Below are 11,192 nucleotides of genomic sequence, written 5' to 3'. Positions count from 1 at the left end.
TGTAAATATTTTGCAAGGAGAATAACTGAAGAAAGGAGCGACAGATTTTCATGTTATTTGATATGCAGTTAGGTTGGACAGAGATGTACAAACTGAAGGGGTAATTATGCAAATTTGGACTGAATTTGCATAAGTAATGAGGAATATCTACTCTATTGTGGGCTTTGAGGTCGCACCATCTGTTGGTCTCTTATCTAGGTCAGTAGCTATCTATAGCCACTTCTCCCCTTGCCCGGCCAGTGTGGGTCATACCATTGAGCGATATAGAATGGGGGGAACTGGTTTAATAGAAAAACAAAGATTCATGGAGATTTTGGGTCCTAAGACTCTTGTTTCTACTACTTTTCTTTAAACGTTAAATCGCGGTCACTTGCTATTACTTCCAAAGTGCCAAAATTGCCAATCTGAAAACATCTATGGAAAGCTGACGCCTTCCAGCATCTCACTGGTTAGTTTATTTTGTCAGATTTAGTCCTTAACGCAACTTAGAAAGGAATTTGTCGGGAAATGGCTGATACGAATCTGAGTTTCAATGCGATTCACGTGATTTGATTGGTCGGGGAGGTCAGGAAACCAGTTGAACCGCGTCACTAAGATCACGTTTCAGTAAAGATTTCCATTGTACCTACACCTAGAAGGTTAGTGCCCCCTCACACTTGTGCGTATGTTGAAGTGCGGCGCATGAGTTGCATTAACTTGCATATGAACATTTTCTTGCTTTAAACCTGAGGAGGTTTTTTAACCTACTTGCTTTAGATAAATTTGTAGGGAAGAAGTTGTTTTCAACTTTAACGCATCGTTGGGCAGCCTGGTTATAGAACCCAAACGTTTGGACCCAAACTTTACCTATTAAAACAACAACAAAAAGTTTATACGCATCTCATGCGGACTTCAATACAGTATACGAACAAGTATTTTGGGTGCTGTGTATATTCGCCTGTGTTCAAGTTTGCAAAATGAAGAACCTGGATTTGGTCGAATGTCTTGTTGACTAACGAATGTCAATGACTGATACCATCGGTCGTTTGGTCGAATGACTCAATGAAAAAACAAATATCAATGATTAACGCTGTAAACGCCACAATATTTATTCCCTGTCTTAGTTACACAAGGTCAATTTGTTCAGCGAGGATATGAGAATGGTACTGATTAACTGCTCAGTCTACCATGGAGAAGGCCTTGTTTTTAGTGGCTTGCAATGGGGACAGAGCTTGTGGGAGACCGCATATTGTCACTGTCTAGTTTCAAGGGCCAACAGACATAGCTTTAGCTAGCGAAACATCGATTTGACAGCCTTTCTCGTTTTTTTTTTAATTTTTTTTATCTTAGTCGTAGGATGGAATTCCCAAAGTAGAGGTACGTTTTTAGTTCTAGTCCAAAAAGTTGGGGGTTTTATTTTTCACAGGAGATATCAATGGGAGGGAACTATCATGCCTTTGTTCACAAATGTTGCCTTATTTTTGTGGTATTCTTGTAATTTATCATCCCCCCATCTCCTTTCCCTGACCCATTCCTTACACAACGCTTAGGCCCGAAGGTTAATGTTGCTGCACTGTAAAGTTCAGTCGCTAGAGGTCGCTACTGCATGGTCTTTATTATGTCGTTCTTCATGAGACCTCAGAATTATTAGATTTTAGGCCACCTAGCGGCTTATCATCGTACTGCAGCGGAGCTTCAAACATGCAACACATGTGAGTGAAAAAATCACCATTTTGAGCCACAAATTGGAGCCAATTGTCGCATGTTCGCGCCAGTTGACGAATTTCTTTCACACACTGGCGTGATCCAGTTAGATATCCGAGTGAGAGCATCGAGGGAATGACTCAGCAGTCCCGTCCTTGTGTTGCCAGCCTTCTTAGCTTTAGTCCTCAAAAATGCAGCGACTGCTTGAGCGAACCAAAGCTAACAAGACTGCGACTCGCGCTAAACCATGCGTGAAATTCCCTTACAAGACTGGGAATGCTTAGTCATTCTCAGACACAAGGAGTCAAATAGACGCTGATAAATCGGACAGAAAGCCCTGGAAAGAGCTATACAACCCGTCAGCATTTCATCCCTACTCCGGTTAAAAATCACAGAGACAAGAAGATTTCGCTGGGACAGCTACCTGTTGTGGTAAACATAAAGTACTTGTCTTGGTGTCTTATGGCTAGTTGCTATTTATCTGCTATTTGTTACCAGAGTGCGTGTTTGGTTTAGGATGAGAGATATGGAAAAGGGTGTAGTCTAAAATTATGCCAAAGATGTGGTGAGCTGAGAGTCCGCTTTTGCCTGCGGCGGGCTATCCCGATAATGCAAAGATGCATAAATACATACTAGTAAGATATTGCTTTGTTATTAGAAGAGATACTGACACGTTTAGCTGAGCACCAGAATTTATGAAGACACTTGTGCTAGTCTGTATTGTTTATGATAGTAAGTAGAATCTTAATAGTTATTTTGTAGTTTATAGTTGACCGGGTGAAAGTCACTGTACTTTTTGTTGTGTCTATAAATCTTCTATAACTACGTTACAGTAAGCTACACCCCACCCTAAAAAAAAAAGAGAAACAAGATGGGAAAGGGTTTCGGGGGGAGGGGGGGTCAATTCGTATATTCTTCTTCGGTCCCGAGCTTTCAAAGACACTCTGAACGTCTTTTTGCCATGTTACAACCCGTTTACCCTAAAAGCCATTGGGTTTTGCCTAGGCATTAACAAACATATGGCTTTAGCCCATTATTTTACATATCGATCGTCCGTTGGAGAGAAATCTAGCCTGTGTATGTGGGTAACTTGGGCGGGTTCGCGACCTCACTGCGATTGAGCGATTTAACAGCTTGCTCAACGAATTTTAGGCTTTGTGTGTTTTGTCTTTTGAGTTATACTTGAACGTTTTGCATGATATTCCATTTATAAAGTCAAGGGTAACACAAATCTAGTTTATGACGCAACAACGCCACCAATGTGCTGTGGATCCAGTGAGATATGGGCTTTAGAACACACTTGTCGAGTAGCGGGGAACCGACTTGCATGGCTGAAAACACAAGCAGTGGTTCAGAGCTGCACTGCACTACCAGGCCATACAAAAAGGAAGGGTCACGTTTCGCTTATCGTGTCGCTTTAACTTTTGAGTAGCCGCAGCGAGGCGTGCAGCGGGAAAGGATCCGCTTGAAATATTCACAAAACCGTACGATGTACCAATCAAACATAACCCTATTCAGCTATTTTCATGGCGCGGTGCCGACGTACCGGTGCTCTCAACACGGCGGGATATATATAACGGCATTCGGTATAAAGTTAGTCAGGAATTTGTACCAGAGGACTGGGACTGTGTAGCGTTGCCGTGCAGGGTATTTCAGACACTATTTTCGTGTTGACTGCGCACAGTATTGCAGTACCCTAAATGGTGAATGTTGAAGAGTATGCCACACAAAAATCGGCACATGCAGTTCAAAAAAATCCGCTAGGGAGCCCAAACCTACACAACTTACTCTGTCCCCGGAGCTACCTACCACTCATAATTATCTTTGCCAAGAAGGTTATATTTTCGTTAACGTTCGTGTGTGTACACGTGTGATTAGATTTTGAGTCCCCTAGTGGTTTGCTATGGTACTGCAGCAGAACTTCCAGGTTTTATATCTCATGTTCTAGACATGCTATGGTCATGATCTTTAAGTGACAGATAGCTCTTGGAAGAAAGAGTTAGTTGTGTAGGTTTTGGCCCCCTAGCGGCAAATTAGGTCCTTATTTGCATAATAGATTGAAAACATTTATGATATGCCACTCGAAAAGGTTTACTTCAGTCGGCGAAGGTATGGGGTCTTGGAACTTTAGTTATTGTTATTATATGCGTTATAGTATGTCAAGAACACGAGAAGATTCCGCTGCAGTGCCATAGAACGTCGCTCTATGTGGATGGCCCATTGTTATCCTATACGTGCTAAGTGCTAAGCTGAGAAAGCAGTATTTGTCGTGTTTAGGTCTTTGATATGACATGGTCGAGTTTTGAACCCCCGATCTCCTGAAAGTAAGACGAACAAAGTAACTCTCTTAGACTATTGCACTGTTGTTGTTGTTGTTGTTTTCTGGGCCATTCGGCCTTGATTAAATATACATGTCCGGTTGTTTGTTTTGTAGAGTTGGTAACAAACCCAGCGCCACTATGAGTACCACAACTCCCCAGTACTTCCTGGAGTTCACCTTCACTGCGTCTGAGCAGAACCCACTCAACGAGCTGGTCACAAGCACGGTCAACGCAGTAGCCCAGGCCACTAAAAGGGTGAAGAACGGAAGAGTTCTGTTCCTCTTTAAGGTAAGAACCTAACTCTCTCTTAAACGTTTCGGTTCTGATGAATTTGGTGTATACGAATAGCTGTGTCTTTCCCGTGGACTCAACACTGTAGCCTACTACTAGTACCCTGGGAGACCAGACACGCCACCAAGCACCGCACGAGCGCCTAAGCTTTCTCGGCCCACCCTCCCGCTGCCCCAGAAGACCGACCCCGCCGAATACGGCTAGCGGAGCTTGAGTTTACAGCTGAGAGTGGGGCGGGGTCGGTCTTCGGGGGCAGCGGGAGGGTGGGCCGGGAAAGTTTAGGCGCGCGTGCGGTGCTTGGTGGCGCGCCGATATACGGTGTCAGGTCTCCCAGGGTAGTCTACTAGAGACTCGAACCCAGAACCTTTAGGTTTCATGTCAACAGCCCTAGTGACCAGGCATAGAAGGCTGCTAGAAGCGTGATTCGACCAAGCCATATCTTTTGCACACTTATCAGTTAGCGTCGAGGTGCACACTAGGAGTGTGATCCAGTCAGGTGCAAAGAGCTCACACATATATATTTGATAGATATATTGTATTTTCTTCTAAATTTATCGGAAAGTTTTGTGATTACAAAAACATCTTTATTTCTTTCTCAGGTTCTGGCAGAAGCTAAGCTTATTGCAGGTAAGAATCTAACATCTATTATATTTGTTTATCATATATTTTCTACCATATTAAATAACATAGAGTCGCGCTCTCTCGATATACTCTTTGTCTTTCTGTATTTCTGTACGTTTCTCCGATCTCGGATCGTAGCGTGAATTGTACTTTGCGTGAAATGTCCGTTAAAAACTGATAACAAATAACTTTATTTTTCAATATCCTTATATCTAATTATGGTAACAATTATTGGAAACTAGTACTACTCTTCAAAGGTCTCTGATATATATATGATGACACTGTATACCTCTGGTTAACTTTCCAACGTCTAGGCATTTTGTTATGCATTGTCCTATATTTACAATGCATTGGTGGTCATATGCCAATATGTAGTTAGATTGTTCCATTGGAAATGTCTGCAAGTCCTCCGATGTACGATTCTTCAGACCCTCTACACCAAAAAGAATGTAAATTGTACGCCCCACTAGTACTGTACTGGTATTTGGCACAAATGTACTGATTGTTTTGATGCATTCAAGTTTTACAAATTCTATTTGTTGGATCACTCCGACCAAAATCTAAAAAAGCGAGAATTCCTACTTATTGATCATAGCTTTTCGGGACGGTAATCGGCAGCAGAACATTAATTTTCATAGGACTAGTGTATTATCACATAACCAGAGATGATTGACAATTCAGGATCCCGCATATGATATTGATTATATGGCCGAAATACCACTGGCTAATTGACAGCCATGGTTTGCATGAAATGTAATAAATAGTAATAACATTATGGCAAGTTCATACTCAAAGGCTAATTGCAGACAAACATGGAGATACATGGAAATCGAAATTCTTATCTAGTCTACTGTGAACTATGGTTGACTATGGTTGAAGTTGACTTCTTTTTTGAAGACAGTGGTAAATAAAGTGATCCACGTTTTGAATCCTACATGGTTTGGTTGATTTCAGTAGACAGATGGATTTTTTATAAGAATTCCCGCATGCATCAAGACTCCTAGAAACAACAACTTTTGTACCATCACACGATGAACCGACCAGGCTTAATATACACCTCGGGTTGGGAGAGTAACCGCTGATTATGGCATTTTGTTTTGCATTAAAGTTGTCCAAGCCAGCGACGCCGCGGAGCTCGAATCTGCCCTGGCCGTCCCGTGCTCCAGCCAGCTGGTACAGGTCCGATGCACTCCGCTCCGGCCCTACGAAGCATTTGCGAAGGAAGTTCTGGGAGTGGAAACGACGGTTCAACAAAATGTGGAATGGGCTTCTTCTCCAGGGCAATTCTATTGGGTAACCGTGGAAGTGGAATACAAAGGTACCAGGGCTACTTTCTTTTATCATAATCTAATTCTTCAGCTCAAGAAATGTATTTTTACAATGACATAGACCTTCCTAAACCCTTCCTCATCACGACTTAAAAGAGCATGATCTGACCAACCTAGCGCGTGAGCTTCCTTTTCAACAACCTAGAGTATCCTGACAACTTTCTCTGTTTTAGTCTTTTTAATCTTTCCCCTTTTCATGTTGTCAATCAAGAAAAAGATCATCGCATCTTCTTTTGGAAATACACAAGAGTATTATTTTTGAAAACAAAAGATTGTCTCCGTAATGTATCCTTATTCGACATTCGTTACGGCATTCTCTCCTAGGCTTGACACAAGAAGAGCTGTTTGAGATATGGAAAGAAGAAGCCATTGCAGGGCTTGCAGTCATGGAACAAGGTGGCGCCAAGCTCTGGAAGGTTGTGTCGGAGAGAAAGGTATGCTCATCAGATATGATATTGGATCGTAAAGGGATGCATCTCTGCTGAGCTCGTTCTGGTACCACTACTTCGATCAGCAGTATTTCGAGTTTGAGTTCGAGTTTAAGAAACCTAGAAGTCCTTTTATGTCCCAATCACTAAATCAGTATATTTGAAATTACATGATTATAAGTCAGTCATTAAAGTACAGTCGCGGAGGGTATACAAACATGTGTATCTCTCCGAGCAGAGGAGTGCTTCCGGCTGGGTTTTGACGTGTTTTGAGGCGTTTTTGTCGGGCTTTTTACTTTGTCATGTTTTTTGTGTGTTTTTTTTGTCTCTATAAACCCCAGTGGTTTAGAACTAGCCAGAACCCCTCTGTTGCGTCACGTTTGGTGCTTTGTCACGTTTGGTGCCCAGGCACGGATTGTGACAGTGCCTGAGTGTCACAAACCGTGCCTGGGGCAAAAGCACAGTTTGTGACACTCCGGCACTGTCATGAACCGTGCCTGGACAGTGCCCGGGGCTACAACTTCCCGTAGCATTGATTTAGATCGGGCGAGCTGACTGCCTCGGGACGTCGAAGTAATCGACAAGTGGCTCGATCCTAGTCTAGATCTGGTTTCCCTGGATAGAATATATTTAGTCTTACAAATTGTTTTTTTTTAGCATCTGTTATAGACACTGTCTTTTTGTGCCACTTCAATTCTAGGTCTAAGTTATTCAATTACTTTACAGAGCGAGAATTACGCTGTTCCTCCTTACCTCAGTGCCCCAAAAAAACAAAGATGACGGGGGGGTGGGGGTACTGCGGTAAACAAAAACACGCTGCCTTATATGGAAACGCATCACTGCCCCGTCGGTCACAGTGATTGACAGCACTTCCGGGCACAGTCTGTGACGGTCGGGCTGTGTCACGTTCTGTGCCTGGGAAAGCATAGAACGTGACAGGCATGGTGTGTGACGGTACACCCTCCGCTGCTTGAAGAGTAAATATGTGCTAAAAAGCCCCTTCGCAGTTCCCAGTGCGTATGTGTAGTCGTGATACATTGTGGTCTAAGGTCAAAGTTTAAGGTCCCAAGCCATTGTCTTTTGCCAGGGGCCTCAAACCTTCTCCTTAGAATACTGTGCTTCATTGACTGTCAAATGGTTTAGGCCACAGCAAGTAAATTTTATGGATGACATCCTCTGCAGACTGCGAAATAAAACAAGGCGGGCAAAAAAAACAAGATATCCACATTTTCAAACTTGACTACCATAAAGCATGTAAGAAGAATTGAAGCGATAAAACATGGTGTTGCAACCAGGAAGTCTTGTATCCTATTCAATGGAACAGTAACTAAAACTGATTTCAACATTATCATCATTTTAAATTTAGATTCGGGTTTGTATAGTACATCAAGAACGCAGAGACAAGGTTTCCTGTACACTGGGCACTGGAGTCTCCTGATGAGTCACGCGGCCGACTGATTGTGACTAAATAATGCTGGCTCTGCTCACTTCGAAATCACCATTCCCACATGTGCAAATGCCTTTCTATGGCATCTTGAAACGTTTTTGCAATGGAACTGACAGACGTTTCAAACATATTGCCCCGTTTTTGGTATATTTGACCATTGCAAAAGGGTACAAAATTCTTGTTTTTCATTTCAAAATCAGAATTTACTTGCTGTGGCGTTATATATTTACCAATGCCATTTCTTACACCTAACAGCAAACAGCATCACCACAGAAAGTTGATGTTTGTGTTGTTTTCTCCTCTATAGATACAGGTCCTGTTGAAGATGCCGAATCCAGACCTAGTTGATGACACGTTCACCGTGGGACTGCCGCTCTTCAAGCAGCACGGTAACCAGGTGCACACCACCTGCAAAGCGGTTGTACCGTATATGTAAATGTGATGAAGACGAGGCCTATCTTTAGCCTCTACCAGGCTCCGCGGGATGGCTGGAAAAATAGTAGAAATTGGCCTAATAGAGTGAATAGTGTGCCAAGGGAGTTAGCTACAGAGAGAGGGTCCAATCTGCCATCCACGTCCATCGAAATGGAACCTTACTGTATAGCGGACCTACCCTGGATAGCGAAGTACCGCGGCTGATTTCTACTATTTTCCCAACGATAGGACGGAGCCTGGTAGAGGCTAGCCTATCTTCACCCCGACCAATCAAAGCACGTGAATCGCATTGAAACTCAGATTCGCATCAGCCATTTCCCGACAAATCCCTTTCTAACTTGCTTTAAAGGCTACATCTGACAAAACAAACTCGCCAGTGAGATGGTGGAAGGTGTTAGCTTTCCAAAGATGTTTTCAGATTGGCAATTTTGGCACTTTGGAAGTGATTGAAAGCGACCGCGATTTAACGTTTAGAGAAAAGTGGTAGAAACTATTTTTTTCTAAACGTTAAATCGCGGTCGCTTTCAATCACTTCCAAAGTGCCAAAATTGCCAATCTGAAAACATCTTTGGAAAGCTGACACCACAATGCCTGCAGCTTATCTTACTGTGATGTCATTCGATGTATTCTAGTCTCCAGGTACGGTTGAGGTTTATTGTACTTTACCTGGAGTGTTTTATATGACGAATTGTGAACTAAGCATGTGTTTTATGAAGCGGCTGTCATGGCTAGTACTAGTATATAAGAACAACGTTGATTAACTAAAAAAGAGGTTTAATAAAAGAAGGAGTTCCATTCCTTATTTTCTTGTGCTTAAGTTATTGTGCAAGGTCAAATGTTCTCCCGATCGATATTTATTTAATTTTCATAGGAGGTCAAAAACCACTTCAATACCCCCTATAACGAGCAGAATGGATTCTCCCACCCTGTCGGCACTGCAATGGACCTCACTACCCTCCTTCGTCGATGATATTTCCATTCTTGATCGAAAATGCCCCGTGTATGAAAGTGTTATCTTAACATTAACTCTAGAGTTCCACGAACTCATACCTTCGACAAATGATGCTAACCATTTCGATTGACATATCATGAATGGTCATCAATGATAACGCAAATAATGTCCTCTTTGCATGTGTTTTATCAATTGATCATATTCCCTTCACAAATAACGCAGGTTGTCTGAAGTATGACAGTCTTATCGTAGCAAATTAGGCTATTAAAGCAGTCCCTACTGAATTACGTCAAATAGGCCCTAAGTTGCATTATTTATGTCTGATAATTTTCAGCTTTCCTTAACTTCCTAATGCCACAAGTGCTATATTCCCATCATTTTACTAATTATTGAATTGTAGTACACATTATCATGAATTATTCAAATATTCATTTGCCTGATTAGTATCTGCCAATATTCCCCTCTTTTTCAACTACACGTGTCACATATTTAGAGTCCTATCATAGAATTATAGAATGTGTACGGCTATGAAGACGGTGGATGATCATTCGTCAGCATGGCTTTGAAGTGGTTCGCTGCGACTGTCTCTTTCCTTTCGTCTCTTGAGTCACGGGCTGTCAGCCACGTGTGGACCATCCTGATGATGACAGTGGAAGAGCCCTTTAGGTAAGTATACTATAGTTGGTGATGACCAGTGTAATAGAGGGTAAGAGTCTTTCGAGGATGAACCTTTCCAGTAGCCTCCAAGCAGGCGCAATGGATTGCGAAGACCGTATCCAACTGGAAGAAGGAGCTTGTATAGCAATAGAAATGCTCCGCCCTGTTTGAGTTATCGGAGATTTTAGGTTGCAAAACATACTTCTTCTGCCAGTTTGATACGGTCTTCGCAACCTATAGATCTGCTTGGAGATTACCTTTCCAGCAGCTTGGCTAGAACAGGGAGGAGGGACACAGGCATCATGTCAGTCAGGTTGGCTGCTCCACCTTGACTGGGACAACATTTGCTGCCTCCCAGAATCTTGGTGTTATTCCCTGCTCGTACATTGAATGGATGATTAACGACAGGAGCGGAAGTCCCCTGCACACTACTTTAGAGTCCTTGTAGGACGGTCGTCTGGACAACTTGCTTTGGTAGGGTTTATGCACTGCTTTGTCCGGAAGTTGATCGGGGAAAGAGTACAAATCCTTGCCGGGGCAACACGCCTCGGAGAAGTGCTGGTTCCGAGCTTCATCAGCCACTTCGTGTTCTTGTTTACCCTCACGGTGGTGATGCTGTAACAGTGGGGATCAACCTCCACTAACTGACCAGTCTAACTGGTCCGGACCTTTTAGCCTAGTGGTTAGCGTGTTGAATTCCCAAGCCGCGCAGATCGGGATTGGCGCGGGTTCTAATCCCGAGAGCGGCGTACTCGCCTCTTTGGGTTTTTACAGTGGTTCCCACACCGACCCTGTGAGTAACGATCAGATCACACAGGGATGTCGAACTCGGAGACTCGGGACGAGTCTTGAAAGAAAAGGGGGAGTAGTGTAACAGTGGGGATCAACCTCCACTAACTGACCAGTCTAACTGGTCCGGACTTTTTAGCCTAGTGGTTAGCGTGTTGAATTCCCAAGCCGTGCAGATCGGGATTGGCGCGGGTTCTAATCCCGGGAGCGGCATACCCGCCCCTTTGGGTTGTTACAATG

The 11,192-nt window shown here is 43.1% G+C and overlaps 1 protein-coding gene across 1 annotated transcript; it reads left to right on the top strand.

The window, feature by feature from the left end:
* Positions 1–1,825: 1,825 nt before the first annotated feature.
* LOC136432093 (uncharacterized) lies at positions 1,826–9,132 on the top strand. Its single transcript, XM_066423112.1, has 6 exons — positions 1,826–2,115; positions 4,118–4,292; positions 4,895–4,922; positions 6,025–6,234; positions 6,569–6,678; positions 8,427–9,132. Exons 2-6 carry the CDS (start codon positions 4,143–4,145, stop codon positions 8,553–8,555), a joined length of 627 nt encoding a protein of 208 aa, XP_066279209.1. The 5' UTR covers positions 1,826–2,115; positions 4,118–4,142; the 3' UTR covers positions 8,556–9,132.
* The last annotated feature ends 2,060 nt before the right edge of the window (positions 9,133–11,192 follow it).

The sequence above is a fragment of the Branchiostoma lanceolatum genome, chromosome 4 (genome assembly GCF_035083965.1).
Source record: "Branchiostoma lanceolatum isolate klBraLanc5 chromosome 4, klBraLanc5.hap2, whole genome shotgun sequence".
Lineage (NCBI taxonomy): Eukaryota > Metazoa > Chordata > Leptocardii > Amphioxiformes > Branchiostomatidae > Branchiostoma > Branchiostoma lanceolatum.
Note: the sequence above shows the minus strand (reverse complement) of the source record. Positions and strands in the feature narration are given on the sequence as shown.

Bases quoted from the DNA above. Each gene is read 5' to 3' on its own strand.
- LOC136432093 (XM_066423112.1), top strand. From the start codon at position 4,143: ATGAGTACCACAACTCCCCAGTACTTCCTGGAGTTCACCTTCACTGCG. The intron at 4,293-4,894 runs GTAAGAACCTAA...TTTCTTTCTCAG, and splicing joins GAGTTCTGTTCCTCTTTAAG to GTTCTGGCAGAAGCTAAGCT. The intron at 6,235-6,568 runs GTACCAGGGCTA...ATTCTCTCCTAG, and splicing joins CGTGGAAGTGGAATACAAAG to GCTTGACACAAGAAGAGCTG.